Source organism: Mobula hypostoma, chromosome 1, assembly GCF_963921235.1.
Source record: "Mobula hypostoma chromosome 1, sMobHyp1.1, whole genome shotgun sequence".
Taxonomy (NCBI): domain Eukaryota; kingdom Metazoa; phylum Chordata; class Chondrichthyes; order Myliobatiformes; family Myliobatidae; genus Mobula; species Mobula hypostoma.
Window position 1 is genome coordinate 256140417 of NC_086097.1, and position 25934 is coordinate 256166350.

The window sequence follows — 25934 nt, forward strand, 5'->3', positions numbered from 1 at the left end:
TGCGGTAGTCACCGCATGGTCTCCAGCCCCCGGCTGCTTTGGGCACCATGTGCAAGGGGAGGCCCATGGGCTGTCGGACCGCTGTACGATCCCCAATTCCTTCATCCTCTTGAACTCCTCCTTTGCCAGGCGGAGCTTGTCCGGGGGGAGCCTTCGTGCGCGGGCGTGAAGGGGTGGTCCCTCGGTTGGAATGTGGTGCTGTACTCCGTGTCTAAGCATGGCTGCTGTGAACTGCGGAGCCAGAACCGATGGAAAGTCCGCCAGGATTCTGGTGAATTCGTTGTCAGACAGCGTGATGGAGTCCAGGTGTGGGGCCGGCAACTTGGCTTCACCCAGGGAGAACGCCTGGAAAGTCTTGGCATGGACCAGTCTTTTCCCTTGCAAGTCAACCAGCAGGCTGTGGGCTCGCAAGAAGTCCGCCCCCAGGAGTGGTTGGGCCACGGTGGCCAGTGTGAAGTCCCACGTGAACTGGCTGGTGCCGAACTGCAGCTGCACTGTGCGGGTGCCGTAGGTCCGAACCGTGCTGTCGTTTGCGGCCCTCAGGGTGGGCCCCAGCTCCCTGTTGCGGGTGTCGTACCCCGACGGGGGTAAGACGCTGATCTCTGCTCCGGTGTCGACCAAGAAGCGGCGTCCCGACTGCATGTACCAGACGTACAGGAGGCTGTCCTAGTGGCCAGCTGCCATAGCCATTAGCAGCGGCTGGCCCTGGCATTTCCAGGGAACTTGCAGAGCGGGCGACAACGGCGGGCTTCTGTGCCCCACCGCTGGTGGTAGAAACACCACTGTTCATTGGCCTCCTCACTCCTGCCTCTGGGTTGTGTGCGCTCCATTGCCAGGCCTGGTCTGGCCTGCTGTTGGGCACGTGGCTTGGTAATCTGTCCAACGGATGCCCCACTCTCCCTCTTGGCTTTCCACAGCATGTCTGCCTGAGCCGCTACCTTCCGGGGGTCACTGAAATCTGTGTTGGCCAGCAGCAGATGTATGTCCTCGGGCAGTTGTTCTAGGAACGCCTGCTCAAGCATGAGGCAGGGCTTGTGTCCTTCAGCCAGGGCCAGCATCTTGTTCATTAATGCTGACGGCGGCCTGTCTCCTAAGCCGTCCAGGTGCAGCAAGTGGGCACCCCACTCACACTGTGAGAGGCCAAAGGTCTCTATGAGCAGTGCTTTGAATGTTGCATATTTGCCTTCTTCGGGGGGGGGGGGGGGTGACAGTATGAAATCCCCAACTCGTGCGGCTGTCTTCTGGTCAAGGGAGCTCACCACGTAATAGTAACGTGTGGAATCCGAAGATTATCTGCCGAATCTGGAACTGGGCTTCTGCTTGGTCAAACCACACGCGTGGTCGCAGCATCCAGGAAGTTGGCAGTTTTAGCGAAACTGTGTGAACAGATGAAGAGTCGATCATCTTTGGTCCAAATCCCGTTTGGACCGTCGGGGTCACCAATGTAGCGATGTGCTACACACACAGCTAGAAATAGCGACACGCAGTCTGTAAGTCGCACTCGAGACTCGTTTATTCAAACTTCGCGGCACTGGGTTTTAAGCAGATCCCTTCCAGCCCTCCCCGGACGGAAATGACGTCAGAGGTGCACCACAAAATTCTCTCCCTGCACGCGGACTATCTTGTGAGCCGGTTTGCTTGTGTAGAAAGTGGGTCGCCACAGTATTGAGCAGTGGTGCCCTGGGGAAGAGGCACTGGCTATCCACTCTATCTATTCCTCTTAATATCTTGTATACCTCTATCATGTCTCCTCTCATCACATCAAACCCCAGTACAAAGAGAGGAGCTCCAAATTCACACTGATCAAAGACAATCAGGAGTAGGTTTGGACCATAAGATACGGAGCAAATTAGGCTATTTGGCCCATTGAGTCTGCTCCACAATTTCATCACAGCTGATTAATTTTCCTCTCAGCCCCAATCTCCTGCCTTCTCCACGTATCCCTTCATGCACTGACCAGTCAAGAATCTATCAAACTCTGCCTTAAATATACATAAAGACTTGGTCTCCACAGCTGCCCATGGCCAAAAAATTCACAGATTCTCCACTCTCTGGCTAAAGAAATTTCTTATCTCTGTTCTAAAAGGATGCTCCTCTATTCTGAGGCTGTGTCCTCTGGTCTTAGACCCTCCCATCATAGGAAACCTCCCCTCCACATCCATTCTATCAAGACATTTCACCATTCAATAGGTTTCAATGAGGTCACCCTCATTCTTTTGAATTCCAGTGAATACAGATCCAGAGCCATCAAATGCTCTTCATATGACAAGCCGTTCAATCCTGGAATCATATTTGTGTACATAGAACATACTTGTTACATACACCTGTTAGGGTGCATCCTCCAGTTACCTTATAAGGTAACCGTAGCCTTCAGCCAGGAGCAGATGTCATCAGGTGGTTCCCAACCTTCACCGGGTGTTTCGACCCTTAACCACGACACTCTCCAGTTGGTGGTCCGGCAGTGGTGGCCAAATCACTGCCCGTCTGCTCCTAGCTTCCAGCTCCCCTCCTCTCGCCTACTCCAAATCCAACAAAAAGCTCGTTCTGCCTCTTCCCCCATCCTACGAGCTGCTTTTTTTTTGCTCCTTTCGTTCAGGCCCAGATCTGACAACAACCGCCATGCTGATTTGGCTGGGAAACCTCTGCAGCCGATCTCCACAGGGAACAACCATGCCTGCCATCCCTTGTCTTTGCACTCCTGCAGTAAGGGCTGGTACTTCAAGGCCTTTCTCTCATGGGCCTGTTCCCATCCCTCCTCCCACGGCACAGTCAACTCAACGAGAATTATTTTATTGTCTTCCGTTGACCACAGTACAATGTCCGGGCGTAGGGTTGTGTGCAACACATCTTGTATTGAACAGTGGTGTCCTGGAGAGAGGCGCTGGCTATCCACTCTATCTATTCCTCTTATTATCTTGTACACCTCTATCATGTCTGCTCTCATCCTCCTTCTCTCCAAAGAGTAAAGCCCTTAGCTTCCTTAATCTCTGATCATAATGCATACTGTCTAAACCAGGCAGCATTCTGGTAAATCTCCTCTGTACCCTTTCCAATGCTTCCACATCCTTCCTATAGTGAGGCGACCAGAACTGGACACAGTACTCCAAGTGTGGCCTAACCAGAGTTTTTTAGAGCTGCATCATTACATCGCGACTCTTAAACTCTATCCCTCGACTTATGAAAGCTAACACCCCATAAGCTTTTTTAACTACCCTATCCACCTGTAAGGCAACTTCCAGGGATCTGTGGACATGTACCCCCAGATCCCTCTGCTCCTCCACACTACCAAGTATCCTGCCACTTACTTTGTACTGTGCCTTGGAGTTTGTCCTTCCAAAGTGTACCACCTCACACTTCTCCGGGTTGAACTCCATCTGCCACTTCTCAGCCCGTTTCTGCATCCTATCAATCTCTCTCTGCAATCATTGACAATCCCCTACACTATATACAACACCACCAACCTTTGTGTTGTCTGCAAACTTGCCAACCCACCCTCCTACCCCCACATCCAGGTTGTTAATAAAAACCACGAAAAGTCGAGGTCCCAGAATAGATCCTTGTGGGACGCCACTAGTCACAATCCTCCAATCTGAATGTACTCCCTCCACCATGGCCCTCTGCCTTCTGCAGGCAAGTCAATTCTGAATTCACCTGGCCAAACTTCCCTGGATCCCATGCCTTCTGACTTTCTGAATAAGCCTACCATGTGAAACCTTGTCAAATACCTTACTAAAATCCATATAGATCACATCCACTGCACTACCCTCATCTATGTGCCTGGTCACCTCCTCAAAGAACTCTATCAGGCTTGTTAGACACGATCTGCCCTTCACGAGGCCATGCTGACTGTCCCTGATCAGACCATGATTCTCTAAATGCCCACAGACCCCATCTTTAAGAATCTTTTCCAACAGTTTTCCCACGACAGACGTAAGGCTCACTGGTCTATAATTACCTGGACTATCCCTACTACCTTTTTTGAAAAAGGGGACAACATTCGCCTCCCTCCAAACCTCCGGTATCATTCCCATGGACAACAAGACATAAAGACCCTAGCCAGAGGCTCAGCAATCTCTTCCCTCGCCTCGTGGAGCAGCCTGGGGAATATTCCGTCAGGCCCCGGGGCCTTATCCGTCCTAATGTATTTTAACAACTCCAACAACTCCTCTCCCTTAATATCAACATGCTCCAGAACATCAACCTCACTCATATTGTCCTCACCATCATTATCTCACTCAGATTATTATCTGAATACTGGCCGATTAGGAAAAGGGGAGGTGCAACGAGACCTGGGTGTCATTATACACCAGTCATTGAAAGTGGGCATGCAGGTACAGCAGGCGGTGAAAAAGGCGAATGGTATGCTGGCATTTATAGCAAGAGGATTCGAGTACAGGAGCAGGGAGGTACTACTGCAGTTGTACAAGGCCTTGGTGAGACCACACCTGGAGTATTGTGTGCAGTTTTGGTCTCCTAATCTGAGGAAAGACATCTTTGCCATAGAGGGAGTACAAAGAAGGTTCACCAGATTGATTCCTGGGATGGCAGGTCTTTCATATGAAGAAAGACTGGATGAACTGGGCTTGTACTCGTTGGAATTTAGAAGATTGAGGGGGGATCTAATTGAAACGTATAAGATCCTAAAGGGATTGGACAGGCTAGATGCGGGAAGATTGTTCCCGATGTTGGGGAGGTCCAGAACGAGGGGTCACAGTTTGAGGATAGAGGGGAAGCCTTTTAGGACCGAGATTAGGAAAAACTTCTTCACACAGAGAGTTGTGAATCTGTGGAATTCTCTGCCACAGCAAACTGTTGAGGCCAGTTCATTGGCTATGTTTAAGAGGGAGTTAGATATGGCCCTTGTGGCTACAGGGGTCAGGGGGTATGGAGGGAAGGCTGGGTTCTGAGTTGGATGATCAACCATGATCATAATAAATGGCGGTGCAGGCTCGAGGGGCCGAATGGCCTACTCCTGCACCTATTTTCTATGTTTCTATGTTTCTATCATCAAGTTCCCTCTCATTGGTGAATACCGAAGAGAAGTATTCATTGAGGACCTCGCTCACTTCCACAGCCTCCAGGCACATCTTCCCACCTTTATCTCTAATCCGTCCTACCTTCACTCCTGTCATCCTTTTGTTCTTCACATAACTGAAGAATGCCTTGGGGTTTTCCTTTTACCCTATTTACCAAGGCCTTCTCATGCCCCCTTCTTGCTCTTCTCAGCCCCTTCTTAAGCTCCTTTCTTGCTTCCCTATGTTCCTCAATAGACCCATCTGATCCTTGCTTCCTAAACCTCATGTATGCTGCCTTCTTCCACCTGACTAGATTTTCCACCTCACTTGTCACCCATGGTTCCTTCACCCTACCATTCTTTATCTTACTCACTGGGACAAATGTATCCCTAACATCCTGCAAGAGATCTCTAAACATCGACCACATGTCCATAGTACATTTCTCTGCAAAAACATCATCCCAATTCACACCCGCAAGTTCTAGTCTTATAGCCTCATAACTTGCCCCTCCCCAATTAAAAATTTTCCTGTCCTCTTGGATTTTATCCTTTTCCATGATAATGCGAAAGGCCAGGGAGCGGTGGTCACTGTCCCCCAGATGCTCACCCACTGAGAGATCTGTGACCTGACCCGCTTCATTACCTAGTACTAGATCTAGTATGGCATTCCCCCTAGTCAGCCTGTCCACATACTGTGACAGGAGTCCGTCTTGGTCACACTTAGCAAACTCTGCCCCATCTAAACCCTTGGAACTAATCAGGTGCCAATCAATATTAGGGAAGTTAAAGTCACCCATGATAACAACCCTGTTATTTTTGCACCTTTCCAAAATCTGCCTCCCAATCTGCTCCTCTGTATCTCTGCTGCTACAATGAGGCCTACAGAATACCCCCAATACAGTAACTGTTCCCTTCCTGTTCCTGACTTCCATCCATCCTGACTCAAAAGAGGATCCTGCTACATTACCCACCCTTTCTGTAGCTTTCCAGTTTCAGCACATCCTTCCTAAGATAAGGGACCCAGAACTGCTCACGATACTCCAAGTGAGGCCTCAGCAGTGCTTTATAAAGTCTCAACATTACATCCTTGCTTTTCTATTCTGCCCATCCCCCACATGAGCCATCTGTTGTCGGCCCCCGATCAATACATATTCCACTCTCCCCTCCTACCCCTCCTCACAGTCCCCCACCCTGCTCTCATGACTATACCCCTCCCCCACACGAAACCACCACCGTGGGCTTCACGACTGAACAGGTGAGAAGACAGCTGAAACGTCTCAACCCAAGCAAGGCTGCAGGACCAGATGGTGTCAGTACCAGGGTGCTCAAAGCCTGTGCCCCTCAGCTATGTGGAGTACTTCGCCATGTATTCAACATGAGCCTGAGGCTCCGGAGGGTTCCTGTACTGTGGAAGACGTCCTGCCTCGTCCCTGTGCCAATGACGCCGCGCCCCAGCAGCCTCAATGACTACAGACCGGTGGCATTGACCTCCCACATCATGAAGACCCTGGAGAGACTTGTTCTGGAGCTGCTCCGGCCTATGGTCAGGCCACACTTAGTTCCCCTCCAGTTTGCCCACCAGCCCCGACTAGGAGTTGAGGATGCCATCGTCTACCTGCTGAACCGTGTCCACGCCCACCTGGACAAGCCAGCGAGCACTGTGAGGGTCATGTTTTTTGACTTCTCCAGGGCGTTCAACACCATCCGCCCTGCTCTGCTGGGGGAGAAGCTGACAGAATTGCAGGTGGATGCTTCCCTGGTATCATGGATTCTTGATTACCTGACTGGCAGACCACAGTACGTGTGCTTGCAACACTGTGTGTCCAACAGAGTGATCAGCAGCACTGGGGATCCACAGGGGACTGTCTTGTCTCCCTTTCTCTTCACCATTTACACCTCGGACTTCAACTACTGCACAGAGTGTTGTCATCTTCAGAAGTTTTCGGATGACTCTGCCATAGTTGGATGCATCAGCAAGGGAGATGAGGCTGAGCACAGGGCTAAGGTAGGAAACTTTGTCACATGGTGTGAGCAGAATTATCAGCAGCTTAATGTCAAAAAGACTAAGGAGCTGGTGGTAGACCTGAAGAGAGCTAAGGTACCGGTGACCCCTGTTTCCATCCAGGGGGTCAGTGTGGACAGGGTGGAGGATTACAAATACCTGGGGATACGTATTGACAATAAATTGGACTGGTCTAAGAACACTGAGGCTGTCTACAAGAAGGGTCAGAACCGTCTCTATTTCCTGAGGAGACTGAGGTCCTTTAACATCTGCTAGACGATGCTGAGGATATTCTACGAGTCTGTGGTGGCCAGTGCTATCATGTTTGCTGTTGTGTGCTGGGGCAGCAGGCTGAGGGTAGCAGACACCAACAGAATCAACAAACTCATTCGTAAGGCCAGTGATGTTGTGGGGATGGAACTGGGCTCTCTCACGGTGGTGTCTGAAAGGAGGATGCTGTCCAAGTTGCGTGCCATCTTGGTCAATGTCTCCCATCCACTACATAATGTAATGGGTGGGCACAGGAGTACATTCAGCCAGAGAGTCATTCCTCCGAGATGCAGCACAGAGCGTCATAGGAAGTCATTCCTGCCTGTGGCCATCAAACTTCACAACTCCCCCCTTGGAGGATCAGACACCCTGAGCCGATAGGCTGGTCCTGGACTTATTTCATAATTTACTGGCATAATTTACATATTACTATTTAACTATTTATTACTATTTTCTATTACTATTCTATTACTATTTATTATTTCTATGACTATTACTATTTACTAATAGTAATATTACGATTACTATTTCTATTACTATTTATTATTCATGGCGCAACTGTAACGAAAACCAATTTCCTCCGGGATTGATAAAGTATGACTATGACTATATTCTAGTCCTCTTGAAACGAATGCTAACATTCCATTTGCCTTCCTCACCACACATTCAACCTGCAAATTAACCTTTAGGGAATCCTGGACAAGGATTCCCAAGTCCCTTTGCGCCTCATTTTTTTGTATTTTCTCTCTATTTAGAAAATAGTCAACCTTTTTATATCTTTACATTACAGGCCCTTTGGCCAGCACTTCCCGACACTGTATTTCATCTGTCATTTCTTTGCCCATTCTCCTAATCTGTCTAAGTCCTGCTGGAGCCTATTTCCTCAAAACTAAGGTGGTGCTAGAAAGTTTGTGAAACCTGTAGAATTTTCTCGGTTTCTGCATAAATATGACCTAAAATGTGATCAGATCTTCACGCAAGTCCTAAAATTAGATAAAGAGAACCAAAATTTAATAAACAACACAAAAACATTATACTTGCTCATTTGTTTATTGAGAGAAATGATCCAATATTACTTGTGGTGGTGGCATCCGTTAGACTCGCGAGACCATGGATCTGCATCTGGAAAGTCTTGCTTCAGTCTGTGTTGGTAGAGCAGTGTCTGTTGTGGCTGTCGAGGCCCACACGGGAGTGACAGTCTCGGCTGCAGCGACTGCACTTGAAGGCGCTGTCCTCCAGAGTTGTCTTGGTGCTGTTTTCTATCCACGTGCGCATGCACCAGTCGTGCATGCAGCCTGGTACAGCCATTCCGATCTATTCTTACTTTCTTCTTCTTACTTTTTAATTTACGTTATTTTTTGTATTTTTTTTTTCACGGTAACACGTTGAAGCTGCACCCTCTCTAACATGCTGGTAGGGAGAGTTTTATTTGGGTTTTTTTGGCGCTGGAAATTACATCCCAACACGCGGGACAGAAGCAAGGTCGCACTGGGTATTCCATGGACCAGCTAATGCCGGCCGGTTTAGCGAGCAGAGTGGCGGACACCCCTGCTGAAATCCGGAGGAAAACACACAGAGGATGCAGAGGGGGATCACAAAGCCGAGGAAAGAGGACCGGGTCGAGACAACAGAGACTTTTGGAGAAAAGGAGTTTGGTGGGTAATACCGTTCTGCCTGACCGGAAGTGCACTGAGAGCGGTAAGCGTAAAGGAGTTGGGTGCTTACTGATCTGGTTAACAACAGATGGTGCAATCCGGACATATTACGGTCGAGGAACGTGTTTGCAGACTGAATATTGAACTTTTTACTGTTGGACTTCGGCCATATTCCACCGTGATACAACACTTGGCGGCACGGGAGATCGTTTCTGCCTGTGGCCATCGAACGTGCAGCTCCTCCCATGGAGGGTCAGACACCCTGAGCCAATAGACTGGTCCTGGACTTATTTTCCATCTGGCATAGTTTGCATTTTGTTGTTTGATTGTTGGGGGTTTTTGTATTGCTATATTTATGCTCTATTCTTGGTTGGTACGGCTGTAATGAATCGAAATTTCCCTCGGGATTAATAAAGTATATCTATCTATTTATCTATCTTTTTTTGGCGAGTGCACTTTTCTTCAGCAAGCCCCAGCTTCTCTTCTCCTCTTTTTAGACCTCTGCGTAATTCCAGCCTCCAGTGAAAGCGATTGCTTGCAATGTCCTCCCACCTCTTGACATTCATGTTCAGTGACTTCATGTCTCTCTTGCAGACATCTTTGAAACGAAGATGGGTCTGTGCTTGTGCTCTTTTGCCGAAGGCCAGTTCCCTGTACAGCAGGTCTTTCGGGATCCTCCCATCTGACATGCAGTGTACGTGGCCCAGCCAGCGGAGACGGCATTGTTGGAGCAGGGTGAAGAGGCTGGGTATCTGGGCGCGGGCCAGGACCTCATTGTTGGTGACTCGGTCAGCCCACTTGATGTCCAGGATGCGTCTCAGGCTGCGAAGGTGGAAGGCGTTGAGACGCCACTCTTGTCTGGAGTAGAGGCTCCAGGTCTGGCTGCCGTAAAGCAGTGTGCTGAGGACGCAGGCCCTGTAGACTGCAACTTTGGTGTGTGCCATCAGCTTTCCATTCTCAAAGACTCTCTTTGTCAACCTGGCGAATGTTGAGGCTGCTCGTCCGATCCATCCGTTGATCTCGGGGTCTAGGGAGAGGCTGTCCGTGATGGTGGAGCCAAGGTATGTAAACTCGTGAACTATCTCCAGCTCATAGTTGCTGATGGTAATGGCAGGGGGGTGCTCAATGCCCTGGCCCAACACATTGGTCTTCTTCAGGCTGATGGTCAAGCTGAAGTCCTGGCAGGCTCTTGAGAAGCTGTCCATGAGGCGTTGCAGTTGCTCTTCAGAGTGTGTTGCCAGTGCCGCGTCGTCTGCAAACAACATGTCCCTGATGAGTACTTCACGAACCTTGGTTTTCGCCCTCAGCTGGGACAGACTGAATAGCCTCCCATCCGATCTGGTATGGAGGTAGACACCATCAGCTAATGTTCCAAAGGCGTGCTTCAGCATGACTGTGAAGATGATGCCGAACAGGGTGGGGCCAAGCACACAGCCCTGCTTCACACTGCTGCGGATGTTAAAGGCCTCTGAAGAAGAGCCGTCAAACTGAACGACGCCCTTCATGTCTGTGTGGAATGACTGAACTATCCTGAGGAGCCGCGGGGACAACCAATCCTGGTGAGAATTTTGAACAGGCCGTCTCTGCTCACAAGGTCGAAGGCCTTTGTGAGGTCAATGAAAGCGACGTAGAGTGGTTGTCTTTGCTCTCTGCATTTCTCTTGTAGCTGTCGAGGGAGAAGATCATGTCGAATGTGGAGCGTTCTGACCTGAAACTGAATTTAATAAACAACACAAAAAACATTATACTTGTTCATTTATTTATTGAGAGAAATGATCCAATATGATCATTTGATACAATACTTGTATTTCTTGGGAAAAAGTAGTGAACCTTTGCTTCAGTAACTGGTGTGGCCCCCTTGTACAGCAATAACTTCAATCAAACGTTTCCAGTGACTGTCAATCAGTCATGTACACCGGCTTAGAGGAATTTTAGGCCATTCCTCCTTACAAAACAGCTTCAGCTCTGGGATGTCGGTCAGCTTCCTTACATGAATTGCTTACCTCAGGGTCTTCCGCAACATTTCTATAGGATTAAGGTCACTTTGATTTGGCCATTCCAAAACACGAATTTTCTTTTTTTTAAACCATTCTGCTGTTAATTTAGTCTTGTCTTTCAGAACATTGTCTTGTTGTATTATCCAACTTCTATTAAGCATCAGGTGATGGACTGCTACCCTGACATTCTCCTGTAAAATGTCTTGATACAATTTTGAATTCCTTGTTCCCTCAACGATTACAAGCTGTCCAGGCCCTGAGGCAGTAAAGCAGCCCCAAACCATGATGCTCCCTTCCAATATGCTTCACGGTTGGGATGAAGTTTTGGTGTTGGTGTGCAGTGCCTTTTCCCCCCAAAGATAGCAATATGTATTTCTGCCAAAAAGTTCAACTTCTACCTAATTTATCCAGAGAACATTGTCCCAAAAGCATTATAGAACATCCAGGTGGTCTTTTGCAAACTTGAGATGTGCAGCAATGACTTTTTTTTTGGAGAGTAGTGGCTTCTTCTGTGGTGTCTTTCCATAAGACCATAAGACTTAGGAGAAGAATTAGGCCATTCAGCCCATCGAGTCTGTTCCACCATTCCATCATGGTTGATCCCAGATCCTACTCAACCCCATACACCTGCCTTCTTACCATATCTTTTGATGCCCTGACCGATCAGAAAACGATCAACTTCCATCTTAACTATACCCATGAACGTGGCCTCCACCGCAGTTTGTGGCAGAGCATTCCACAGATTTGCTATTCTCTGTCTAAAACAAGTCCTCCTTACCTCTGTTCTAAAGGGTTACCTCTCAATTTTGAGGCTGTGCCCTCGAGTTCTGGATACCCCCACCATAGGAAACATCCTCTCCACATCCACCCTATCTAGTCCTTTCAACATCCAGTAGGTTTCAATGAGATCCCTATGCATTCTTCTAAATTCTACAGGGTTCACAAACTTTCTAGCACCACTGGACCTGCCCCTCCACCCATCTTCATATTTTCTGAGAACTTTGCAACAAAACCAGCAATTTCATTGACATATAACGTAAAAAGAATAGGTCTCAACACAGACCTCTGGGGAATACCACTTCTCAGCGGCAGCCAGCCAGAAAAGACTCCTTTTATTCCCACACCTTGTCTTGTGCCAATCAGCCACTGCTTTATCCATGCGAGAATCTTTCCTGCCATACCACGGGCTCGTAGCTTATCAAACAGCCTCGCGTATGTCACCTTGTGAAAGGCCTTCTGAAATTCCAAGTATACAACATTAACCAATTTTCCTTTCTCTATCCTGCTTGCGATTTCTTCAAAGAATTCCAACAGATTTGTCAAGCAAGATTTTCCCTTGAGGAAACCGCACTGACTACGACCTATTTTATCATGTACCTCCAAGGTTTGTACATGAAATACAGGGGAGTTCCAAATGCACACTGATCAAAGACAATTGGGAGTAGGTTTGTAAATGAAAGAGGCCAGCTTCTCTATGGTTAGTAATTAAACAATTTTTCTTGTTCATTTTGATTCAATGGAGGGCTCTGGGTAACCCTAGTAATTTCTAAGGTAAGGACATGTTTGGCACAACTTTGTGGGCCAAAGGGCCTGTATTGTGCTATAGGTTTTCTGCGTTTCTATGTTTCATAGAATTAAGTGGTGTTTCCAGGATGCCAGATGTGCTTTCATTCAGTTGACATCAAGCCAAATATCTGTCTACCTCTCAAATGAACTGAAAACATTCCATGACCAAAAAAAGAGATGAGGAACTTTCCCATTCCCTCAGCCTTCCTTACAGTTTGTGGGATTTTCTGTATAGAAATTGATCGCTATATTTCTCCAAGAAAAAAAAACTATTTGCGCTGCAAATGTAAATTTCACAGGATATAGAAACATAGAAAATAGGTGCAGGAGTAGGCCATTCGGTCCTTCGAGCCTGCACCGCCATTTATTATGATCATGGCTGATCATCCAACTCAGAACCCAGCCTTCCCTCCATACCCCCTGACCCCTGTAGCCACAAGGGCCATATCTAACTCCCTCTTAAACATAGCCAATGAACTGGCCTCAACAGTTTGCTGTGGCAGAGAATTCCACAGATTCACCACTCTCTGTGTGAAGAAGTTTTTCCTAATCTCGGTCCTAAAAGGCTTCCCCTCTATCCTCAAACTGTGACCCCTCGTTCTGGACCTCCCCAACATCGGGAACAATCTTCCCGCATCTAGCTTGTCCAATCCCTTTAGGATCTTATACGTTTCAATCAGATCCCCCCTCAATCTTCTAAATTCCAACGAGTACAAGCCCAGTTCATCCAGTCTTTCTTCATATGAAAGACCTGCCATCCCAGGAATCAATCTGGTGAACCTTCTTTGTACTCCCTCTATGGCAAGGATGTCTTTCCTCAGATTAGGGGACCAAAACTGCACACAATACTCCAGGTGTGGTCTCACCAAGGCCTTGTACAACTGCAGTAGTACCTCCCTGCTCCTGTACTCGAATCCTCTCGCTATAAATGCCAGCATACCATTTGCCTTTTTCACCGCCTGCTGTACCTGCATGCCCACTTTCAATGACTGGTGTATAATGACACCCAGGTCTCGTTGCACCTCCCCTTTTCCTAATCGGCCACCATTCAGATAATAATCTGTTTTCCTATTTTTGCCACCAAAGTGGATAACTTCACATTTATCCACATTAAATTGCATCTGCCATGAGTTTGCCCACTCACCCAACCTATCCAAGTCACCCTGCATCCTCTTAGCATCCTCCTCACTGCTAACACTGCCACCCAGCTTCGTGTCATCCGCAAACTTGGAGATGCTGCATTTAATTCCCTCATCCAAGTCATTAATATATATTGTAAACAACTGGGGTCCCAGCACTGAGCCTTGCGGTACCCCACTAGTCACCGCCTGCCATTCTGAAAAGGTCCCGTTTATTCCCACTCTTTGCTTCCTGTCTGCTAACCAATTCTCCACCCACACCAATACCTTACCCCCAATACCGTGTGCTTTAAGTTTGCACACTAATCTCCTGTGTGGGACCTTGTCAAAAGCCTTTTGAAAATCCAAATATACCACATCCACTGGTTCTCCCCTATCCACTCTACTAGTTACATCCTCAAAAAATTCTATGAGATTCGTCAGACATGATTTTCCTTTCACAAATCCATGCTGACTTTGTCCGATCATTTCACCGCTTTCCAAATGTGCTGTTATCACATCCTTGATAACTGACTCCAGCAGTTTCCCCACCACCGACGTTAGGCTAACCGGCCTATAATTCCCCGGTTTCTCTCTCCCTCCTTTTTTAAAAAGTGGGGTTACATTAGCCACCCTCCAATCCTCAGGAACTAGTCCAGAATCTAACGAGTTTTGAAAAATTATCACTAATGCATCCACTATTTCTTGGGCTACTTCCTTAAGCACTCTGGGATGCAGACCATCTGGCCCTGGGGATTTATCTGCCTTCAATCCCTTCAATTTACCTAACACCACTTCCCTACTAACATGTATTTCGCTCAGTTCCTCCATCTCACTGGACCCTCTGTCCCTTACTATTTCTGGAAGATTATTTATGTCCTCCTTAGTGAAGACAGAACCAAAGTAATTACTCAATTGGTCTGCTATGTGATATGTCAGTGATAATAAACCTGTCTTGGATAGTTCATTGGCTGGGAAGTGTTTGGGATATTGAAATATGATTAAATAGGAAGTTTACCAAAATGTGTTGTTACTAACCTGGAAAAAGTGACAGTACAGTCATCAGAGTCCCAACCAGACGGTTCACCGGTGACAAGTAAAACAGAACCTGAAAAGACAGTAGCTGTTTTACCAACTCACTCAAAACAAATGCAACAAATCTTAAATCATGAACAATCTGTATAATAAATGTAATCGTTTATGCTTTGTCATAGATTAACACTGGCACACCTCAGCGGTGTGTGCTTAGCCCACTGCTCTAATCCCTCTATACCCATGACTGAGATATAGCTCAAATACCATCTCTAAGTTTGCTGATGATACAACCATTGTTGGTAGAATCAGATGGAGATGAGAGGGTGTGCAGGAGAAATACCAGCTAGTTGACTGGTGTTGCAGCAATAACCTTGCACTCAATGTCAGTAAGAGGAAAGAGCTAATTATGAACTTCAGGAAGGGTAAGACGAGGGAACACGAACCAATCCTCAAAGAGAGATCAGAAGTGTAATGAGTAATTTCAAGTTCCTGGGTGTCAAGATCTCTGAGTATCTAACTTGGTCCCAACATATCAATGTAGCTATAAAGGCAACAAGAAAGTGGCTATGTTTTATTAGGAGTTTGAAGAGATTTGGTTTGTCACCTAAACCACTCAAAAACTTACAACAGGCTGCTTCACTGTCTGGTATGGGGGTGGGGGAGGGCTACTGAACAGGACAGAAAGCTACAGAAAGTTGTAAAATTAGTCAGCTCCATCTTGGGTACTAGCCTCTGTAGTACCCAGAATGTCTTCAAGGAGCGGTGCCTCAGAAAAGCAGCATCCATTATTAAGGACCTCCAGCACCCAGGGCATGCCCTTTTCTCACTGTTACCATCAGGTAGGAGATACAGAATCCTGAAGACACACACTCAGCGATTCAGGAACAGCTTCTTCCCCTCTGCCATCCAATTCTGAGACTGACATTGAACCCATGAACACTACCTCACTTTGCTTTTAAAATACATATTACTTTTGTTTATGCACAATTTCTAATCTATTTACAATACAAATTATAGCGATTTAAACTAATATGGCAGGGGGATGGGAACCAGTATGATAGAACTGAGGATAAGCCAGCAGGTTTACAAGTAGATGATGTAATATGTAATATGAACGCAAGGAAGGACAAGCCAATGATTGGGTACAACTGCAGACAGAGCAAAGCATTAGGTTGTACCACAGAGCCAAAATTCATAAGGCAAAGAATACAGGACTGAAGACATTGCATTTAAATGGGCATAGCACTCGGAATAAGGTGGACAAATGTGTGGCGCATCACTGAGTCATGGCTGAAAGAAGGTCAAAGTTGGGAGTTTAATATCAAAGGATATACTTTGTATTGAAAGGACAGGCAGGAAGGCATAAGTGGTGGTGTGGTTTCATTAGTAAGAGGTGGAATTAAAGAGTGACATAGGGCCAGAGAATGTTGAATCTTTGTGGGTGGAGTTAAGAAACTGTAACAGTAAAAATAACCATTATGAGAATCATAAATAGGACTCCAAATAGTAGCCAAGATGTGGGGTTGAGATCGCAAAGGAAGCTGATAAAGGTATGTAATAAGGGTGATGTCACAATTGTAATGGGGGACTTCAATATGCAAGGAGATTGGGAAAATCAGGTTGGTGTCAGATCACAAGACAGAGAATTTGTTGAATGCCTATGAGTTGGCTTCCTAGTGCAGCTTGTGTTCAAGCCTACTAAGGGAAAGGCTATCTTAGATTGGGTGTTGTGTGATAACCCAGATTTTATTAGTCAGCTTAACACAAAGGAACCCTTAGGAGGAAGTGATTCTAATATGATTGAATTCATACTGCAGTTTGAGAGGGAGAAGCACATGTTACATGTATCAGTATCGCAATGGAATAAAGGGAATTACAGAGCCAAAAGAGAGGAGCTTGCCGTGGTGGATTGGAGGGGGATACTGGCAGAGATGATGGCAGAACAGAGGTGGCTGAGGTTTCTGGAAATAATTCACAAGGCACAGGATAGTAATGTCCCACAGAAGAAGTAGTTCTCAAATGGCAGGGGTAGACAACCATGGCTGACAAGGGAAATCAAGGACTGCATAAAACCCAAGGAAAAAGCATATAAGGTAGCAAAAGTGAGTCGGAGTTGGATGTTTGGGAAGGTTTTAAAATCCAACAAAAGACAACTAAAAAAGCTATGAGAAGGAAAAAAGTAATATATGAGGGTAAACTAGCCAATAATATATTGGACTATTGGAAAATGATGCTGGTGAGGTAGTAATGGGGGACAAAGAAATGGCAGATGAACTTAATAAGTATTTTGCTTCAGTCTTTACTGTGGAAGATACTAGCTGTATGCCAGAGGTCCGTGAGTGTCAGGAAGCAGGAGTGAGTGCCATTGCTATTACAAAGGAAAAAGTGCATGGTAATCTCAAAAGTCTTAGAATCGATAAGTCACTTGGACCAGATGGACTACATCCCAGACTCCAGAAAGAGGTTGCTGAAGAGACAAATTTGCAATGGGAATAAAGGGGGCTTTTTCTGGTTGGCTGCCAGTGACTAGTGGTGTTCCCCAGGGGTCATTATTTGAACCGTTATTTTTCACATTGTTTGTTAATGATTTAGATAGTGAAATTGATGGCTTTGAGGCAAAGTTTGCAGATAATACATAGATAGGTGGAAGGGTAGGTAATGCTGAGGAAGCAATGCGATTGCAGTAGGACTTAGACGAGTTGGAAGAATGGGCGAAAATGTGGCAGATGGAATTCAGTGTTGGGAAATGTATAATAATGCAGTTTGGTAAAAGGAACTATAGTGCAGACTATTATATAAATGGGCAGAGAATTCAAACATCAGAGATGCAGAGGGACTTAGGAGTCCTCGTGCAATACTCCCAGAAGGTTAATTTACAGCTTGAGTCTGTGGTAAAGAAGGCAAATGCAATGTTGGCATTTATTTCAAGGGGAATAGAATACAAAAACAAGGAGATAATGCTGAAGCTTTATAAGACACTAGTCATGCCATACTTGGAGTAACATCAGCAGTTTTGGCCCTCTTAACTCAGAAAGGATGCATTGTCATAGGACAAAGTTCAGATAAGTTTCACAAGGATAATTTGGCAACTTTGGGCTTGTTTGTTGTTCAGCCATTAGGGGAGGGAGGGGAATGTTGTTAAGTTTGTTGTTCAGTCGTTAAGTCGAGTCCAACTCTTCGCGACCTCATGGACCATAAGGTCCATAGGGTTTTCATGGCAAGATATGGAATTAGACTGCCAGGCCTTTCTTCCACGCAGATACTGCTGCTGCCCAGGCTGGGATCCTGCTGGGTTTGGACTCAGGACCATTTGCCTTGAGTCCAATGCTGATGCCACTACACCACCAGCTGGACTTGTACTCATTAGAATTTAACAGAACCCAAAGGGATCTCACCGGAATCCACCAAATGTTGAAAGGACTAGATAGGGTGGATTTGGAGTGATGTTTCCTATGGTGGGGGTATCCAGCACTAGAGGGCACGGCCTCAAAATTGAGGGATGACCTTTTAGAACATAAGTAAGGAGGAATTTTTTTTAGTCAAAGACTGGTGAATCTGTGGAATGCTCTGCCACAGACTGCAATGGAGGCCAAGTTCATGGGTATATTCACAGTGGAAGTTGATAGTTTCCTGAATGGTTGAGATATAGTGAGAGGACAGGTGCATGGGATTGAATGGGATCTGGTATCTGCCATGATAAAATGGTGGAGAGGACTCGATGGGCTGAATGGCCTAATTCTGCTCCTATGTCGTATGGTCTTATACTTACTGTTGTAACACCCTGGAAAAGGTTTCACTGCTAACATAATGGTCTTTTTGTAGAAGCAGTGTTCGGGTTATGGTCAGAGATAATAGGAGACGAACAACAAGCACCTCTGCTCCGTCCACCACAACAGACCAGATCTTCCAGTTGCCACCCACTTCAACTCTGCTTCACGTTCCCATTCGGATATGTCCATACATGGCTTCCTCTATTGCCATGATGAGGCCAAACTCAGGTTGGAGGAGCAACACCTCATATATTGTCTGGGTAGTCTCCAGCCTCTTGGCACGAGCACTGAATTCTCCAACTTCAAGTAATTCTCTCCCCTTCCTTTCCCCCATCCCAGTTTCACTCTGCCCCCTCCTCCAGCTGCCTATCACCTCCCTCATGGTTCCGCCTCCTTCTACTACCCATTGTGCTTTCCCCTATTCTTTCTTCACCTTTCCTGCCTATCCCCTCCCTGCTTCCCCTCCCCCACCCCTTTATCTTTCCCCTTACTGGTTTTTCACCTGGAACCTACCAGCCTTCTCCCTCCCACCCTCATCCCACCTTCTTTATCGGGCCCCTGCCTCCTCCCTCTTCAGTCCTGACGAAGGGTCTCGGCCCGAAACGTTGACGGTTTGTTTCCACGGATGCTGCCCGACCTGCTGAGTTCCTCCAGCGTGTTGTGCGTGTTGCTTTGATCCCAGCATCTGCAGAGTATTTTGTGTTTACCAGATTCCCATGAGTGAGGCTGACAAAGAGAAGATGTCATTTATATGTCCACTGGGATTCTTTCAGTTTGAAAGGGTGCCAGGACATATCGGGAACCCCCGCAACCTTCCAGCATGTCATGGAAAAAATGGTGGGGGATATGAACTTTCTGAGGTATTGGTGTATCTGGATGACCTCACAGTGTTTGAATCCACCTTGGAGGAACATGAAGCGAGGCTACTATTGCTGCTGGGCATTAAATTATCTGCATTAAATTCCATCTGCCATTTTCGGGCCCATTTTTCCAATTAGTCCAGATCCCTCTGCAAGCTTTGAAAGCCTTCCTCGCTGTCCACAACACCTCCAATCTTCGTGTCATCAGCAAACTTGCTGATCTAATCATTGATATAGACAACAAACAACAATGATCCCAGCACAGATCCCTGAGGCACACCACTAGTCACAGGCCTCCAGTCTGAGAAGCAATCATCCACTACCACTCTCTGTCTCCCACACAGCCAATTTCGAATCCAGTTTACAACCTCTCCATAGATACCTAGTGTCTGAACCTTCTGAACTAACCTCCCATGTGGGACCATGTCAAAGGCCTTACTAAAGTCCATGTAGACAACATCCACAGCCTTTCCTTCAACTACTTTCTTGGTAACCTCCTCGAAAAACTCTACAAGATTCATTAAACACGATCTACCACACACAAAGTCATGATGACTATCCTTAATCAGCCCTTGGCTGTCCAAATACTTGTATATCCGATCTCTCAGAACACCTTCCAATAATTTACCTACTACTGATGTCAGGCTCACCGGCCTGTAGTTACCTGGTTTACTTTTGGAGCCTTTTTAAAACAACGGAACAACATGAGCTACCCTCCAATCCTCCAGCACTGCACCCATGGCTAAGGACACTTTAAATAGTTCTGCGAGGGCCCCTGTAATTTCTACACTAGTCTCTTTCAAGGTCCGAGGAAATATCATGTCAGGCCCGGGGGATTTATCTACCTTTATTCGCTGTAGGGCAGCAAGCATCTCCTCCTCTTTAATCTATATATGTTCCATGACACTACTACTTGTTTCCCTTCCTTCCATATATGCTATGCCAGTTTCCTGAGTAAATACTGATGCAAAAAAACAAAAAGATCTCCCCCATCTTGTGAGGCTCCACACATAGACGACCACTTTGATCTTCTAGGGGACCAATTTTGTCCCTTACTATCCTTTTACTCTTAATATACTTGTAGAAACCCTTCCAGTTTACCTTCACATTATCTGCCAGAGCAACCTCATATCTTCTTTTTGCCTTCATGATTTAGTATTTTCTTAGATTTTCGATACTGTTCAAGTACCTCATTTGTTCCTTATTGCCTATACCTGGAAAACTCCTCTCTTTTTCTTAACCAGATCGCCAATATCCCTTGAAAACGAAGGTTACCTATGCCTGTTAACTTTGCCTTTAATCCTGGCAGGAACATGCAAATTCTGCACTCTCAAAATTTCACCTTTGAAGGCCTTCCACTTACTGAACACATCCTTGCCAGAAAACAACTTATCCCAATCCACTCTTCCTAGATTCTTTCTCATTTCCACAAAATTGGCCCTTCTCCAATTTAGATCGAACCTCAATTCGAGGACCAGATCAATCCTTATCCATAATTAACTTGAAACTAATGACATTATGGTCACTGGACCCAAAATGTTCCCCTGCACATACTTCTGTCACCTAACCTGTCTGGTTCTCTAATAGGAGATCAAGTATTGCATCCTCTCTCGTAGGTACCTCTATATATTCATTTAGAAAACTTTCCTGAACACATCTGACAAACTCCAAGCCATCTAGCCCTTTCACAGTGTGGGAGTCCCAGTATATATGTGGAAAGTTAAAATCCCCTACTATTACAACTTTCTGTTTCTTACTTCAGTCTGCTATCTCTCTACAGATTTGCTACAGTAGAGCCAGGCCTCCCCCTCTGCTTGCCTTCCTATGATACAACGTGTAAGCTTGGACATTCAGTTCCCAACTACAACCGTCCTTCAGGCATGATTCAGTGATGGCCACAACATCATACCTGGCAATCTGTAATAGTGCAACAAGGTCATCCGCCTTATTTCTTGTACTCCGCGCATTGAGATACAACACCTTGACTACCGTATTTGCTACCCTTTTTAATTCTGCATCCCTAATGTACTGATACTCACCCTGTTGGCTGCAACTATGTTCCATTACCTGCCTGCTCTTCCTGACAGTCTGACTGCACGCCATCTTTACTTTTTTTTTAAACCATCCATCCTATACTGAGTCCCATTACTCTGGTTCCCACCCCCCTGCCAAATTAGTTTAAACCCTCCCCAACAGATCTAACAAACCTGCCCACAAGAATATTGGTCCCCCTCGGGTTCAGGTGCAACCCATCACTTTTGAACAGGTCATATCTCCCTCAGAAGAGATCCCAATGATCGAAGAATCTGAAGCCCTGCCCCTTGCACCAGCTTCTCAGCCACACATTTATAGAAACATAGAAACAGAAAATAGGTGCAGGAGTAGGCCATTCGGCCCTTCGAACCTGCACCACCATTCAGTATGATCATGGCTGATCATCCAACTCTAAACCCTGCACCAGCCCTCCCTCCATACCCCCTGATCGCTTTAGCCACAAGGGCCATATCTAACTCCCTCTTAAATATAGCCAATGAACTGGCCTCAACTGTTTCCTGTGGCAGAGAATTCCACAGATTCACCACTCTCTGTGTGAAGAAGTTTTTCCTAATCTCGGTCCTAAAAGGCTTCCCCTTTATCCTCAAACTGTGACCCCTCGTTCTGGACTTCCTGAACATCGGGAACAATCTTCCTGCATCTAGCCTGTCCAATCCCTTTCGGATTTTATACGTTTCAATCAGATCCCCCATCAATCTTCTAAATTCCAACGAGTATAAGCCTAATTCATCCAGTCTTTCATCATATGAAAGTCCTGCCATCCCAGGAATCAATCTGGTGAACCTTCTTTGTACTCCCTCTATGGCAAGGATGTCTTTCCTCAGATTAGGGGACCAAAACTGCACACAATACTCCAGGTGTGGTCTCACCAAGGCCTTGTACAACTGCAGTAGTACCACTCTGCTCCTGTACTCGAATCCTCTTGCTATAAATGCCAGCATACCATTCGCCTTTTTCACCGCCTGCTGTACCTGCATGCCCACTTTCAATGACTGGTGTATAATGACACCCAGGTCTCGTTGCACCTCCCCTTTTCCTAATCGGCCACCATTCAGATAATAATCTGTTTTCCTATTTTTGCCACCAAAGTGGATAACTTCACATTTATCCACATTAAATTGCATCTGCCATGAATTTGCCCACTCACCTAACCTATCCAAGTCACCCTGCATCCTCCTCACAGCTAACACTGCCGCCCAGCTTCGTGTCATCCGCAAACTTGGAGATGCTGCATTTAATTCCCTCATCCAAGTCATTAATATATATTGTAAACAACTGGGGTCCCAGCACTGAGCCTTGCGGTACCCCACTAGTCACCGCCTGCCATTCTGAAAAGGTCCCGTTTATTCCCACTCTTTGCTTCCTGTCTGCCAACCAATTCTCTATCCACATCAATACCTTACCCCCAATACCGTGTGCTTTAAGTTTGCACACTAATCTCCTGTGTGGGACCTTGTCAAAAGCCTTTTGAAAACCCAAATATACCACATCCACTGGTTCTCCCCTATCCACTCTACTAGCTACATCCTCAAAAAATTCTATGAGATTCGTCAGACATGATTTTCCTTTCACAAATCTATGCTGACTTTGTCCAATGATTTCACCACTTTCCAAATGTGCTGTTATCACATCTTTGATAACTGACTCTAGCAGTTTCCCCACCACCGATGTTAGGCTAACCGGTCTATAATTCCCCAGTTTCTCTCTCCCTCCTTTTTTAAAAAGTGGGGTTACATTAGCCACCCTCCAATCCTCAGGAACTAGTCCAGAATCTAAAGACTTTTGAAAAATTATCACTAATGCATCCACTATTTCTTGGGCTACTTCCTTAAGCACTCTGGGATGCAGACCATCTGGCCCTGGGGATTTATCTGCCTTTAATCCCTTCAATTTACCTAACACCACTTCCCTACTAACATGTATTTCCCTCAGTTCCTCCATCTCACTGGACCCTCTGCCCCCTACTATTTCCAGAAGATTATTTATGTCCTCCTTAGTGAAGACAGAACCAAAGTAATTATTCAATTGGTCTGCCATGTCCTTGATCCCCATAATCAATTCACCTGTTTCTGTCTGTAGGGGACCTACATTTGTCTTAACCAATCTTTTTCTTTTCACATATCTATAAAAGCTTTTACAGTCAGTTTTTATGTTCCCTGCCAGTTTTCTGTCAAATCATCCTGTTTCTACCCTCACTGGTGTGTGGTACAGACAGCAATCCAGGAATTACTACCCTGGAAGTCCTGATTCTCAGCTTTCTACCTAGCTTTCTAAATTCTCTAAATATGACCTGTCTACAACCACTCTTTGCCTTTTGTGGGCAAGCCAGTTCTGGATCCACAAAGCAATGTCCCCTTGGATCCCATGCCTGCTTACTTTCTCAATAAACCTTGCATGGGGTACCTATCAAATGCCTTGCTGAAATCCATATATACTATATCTACTGCTCTTCTTTCATCAACATATTTAGTCACATCCTCAAAAAATTCAACCAGGCTCGTAAGGCACAACCTGCCCTTGACAAAGCCAAGCTGACTATTCCTAATCATATTATACCTCTCCAAATGTTCATAAATCCTGCCTCTCAGGATCTTCTCAATCAACTTACCAAGCACTGAGGTAAGACTCACTGGTCTATAATTTCCTGGGCTATCTCTACTCCTTTTCTTGAATAAGGGAACAACATCTGCAACCCTCCAATCCTCTGGAACCTCTCCCGTCCCCATTGATGATGCAAAGATCATTGCCAGAGGCTCAGCAGTCTCCTCCCTCACCTCCCGCAGCAGCCTGGGGTACATCTCATCTGGTCCCGGCGACTTATCCAACTTGATGCTTTCCAAAAGCTCCAGCACATCCTCTGTCTTAATATCTGCATGCTCAAGCTTTTCAGTCTGCTGCAAATCATCACTACAATCACCAAGATCCTTTTCCATAGTGAATACTGAAGTAAAGTACCTCTGCTATTTCCTCCGGTTCCATACATACTTTCCCACTGTCACACTTGATAGGTCCTATTCTTTCACGTCTTATCCTCTTGCTCTTCACATACTTGTAGAATGCCTTGGGGTTTCCTTAATCCTGCCCGATAAGGCCTCCTCATGGGTCCTTCTGGCTCTCCGAATTTCCTTTTGAAGCTCCTTCCTGTTAGCTTTATAATCTTCTGGATCTCTAACATTACCTAGCTCTCTGAACCTTTTGTAAGCTTTTCTTTTCTTCTTGACTAGATTTATTACAGCCTTTGTACACCACAGTTCCTGTACCCTATCATAACTTCCCTGTCTCACTGGAACGTACCTATGCAGAACTCCACACAACTATCCCCTGAACATTTGCCACATTTCTTCCGTACTTTTCCCTGAGAATATGTTTCCAATTTAAGCTTCCAATTTCCTGCCTGATAGCCTCATAATTCCCTTTACTCCAACTAAACCCTTTTTTAACTTGTTTATTCCGATCTCTCTCCAATGCTATTGTAATAAAAGGAGATAGAATTATGATCACTATCTCCAAAATGCTCTCCCACTGAGAGATCTGACACCTGACCAGGTTCATTTCCCAATACCAAATCAAGTACAGCCTCTCCTCTTATAGGCTTATCTACATATTGTGTCAAAAACCTTCCTGAACACACCTAATAAACTCCATCCAATCTAAACCCCTTGCTCTAGGGCAGGGGTCCCCAACCTTTTTTGCACTGCAGACTAGTTTAATATTTACGATATTCTTGCGGACTAGCCGGTGGGCGGGGGGGGGGGTGGTGGTGTTCAAGTTCAACAGTGTGTGACAGAGAAGGAGGAAAGATGCAGCTGACTCATATCATTTCCATAAGACCATAAGACAAAGGAGCAGAAGTCAGCCATTCGGCCCATCGTGTCTGCTCCACCATTTTATCATGAGCTGATCCATTCTCCCATTTAGTCCCACTCCCCCGCCTTCTTTTCATATCACCAAATCATATTGTTTACTTGCGGCCCGGTAGCACATGCTTTGTGACCTGGTATTTGGGGACCACTGCTCTAGAGAGATGCCAATCGATATTTGGGAAATTAAAATCTCCCACCACGACAACTCTGTTATTATTACACCTTTCCAGGATCTGTTTCCCTATCTGCTCCTTGATATCCTTGTTACTACTGGGCGGCCTATAAAAAACACCCAGTGAAGTTATTGACCCCTTCCTGTTCCTAACCTCCACCCACAGAGACTCCGTAGACAAACCCTCCATGACGTCCACCTTTTCTGCAGCCGTGACACTATCTCTCATGTCCTCACTCTCCCATACAGGCCGAAGGTCATCCAGTTGCTGCTCCAGATCCTTAACACGGTCTTGAAGGAGCTGCAGCCCGATGCACTTCACACAGATGTAGTTCCCCGGGAGAGTTCTCCAACATCCAGAATGAAGAACACACAACCGCCATTTACTACAACAGGTATAGTAAGAGAAAAACAAAAAGAAAACCTGAACGTAAGCTTGCCCCGAGCCAACATCTCCTCCGAGCCGAAGCCTGACGCTTCTGCTGGCCTACTCCCGACAATGGCAGTTGATAGGGCCTCTACAATGGCCAAATGCCTGCGAAGTTCTCCTTTTAAAT

At 46.1% G+C, this 25934-nt stretch overlaps 1 protein-coding gene across 2 annotated transcripts in view; it reads right to left on the reverse strand.

Moving 5' to 3' along the window:
* avl9 (AVL9 homolog (S. cerevisiase)) overlaps positions 1 to 25934 on the reverse strand; it is a 319342-nt gene that overhangs the window by 139381 nt on the left and 154027 nt on the right. For both annotated transcript variants that reach the window (XR_010020391.1, XM_063067522.1), the window contains exon 9: positions 14661 to 14730. Coding sequence is in view for 1 of the 2 variants with exons in the window: in XM_063067522.1 (XP_062923592.1) it covers positions 14661 to 14730 (70 nt within the window). In the remaining variant the exon portion in view is untranslated. The remainder of the gene's footprint in view (positions 1 to 14660; positions 14731 to 25934) is intronic.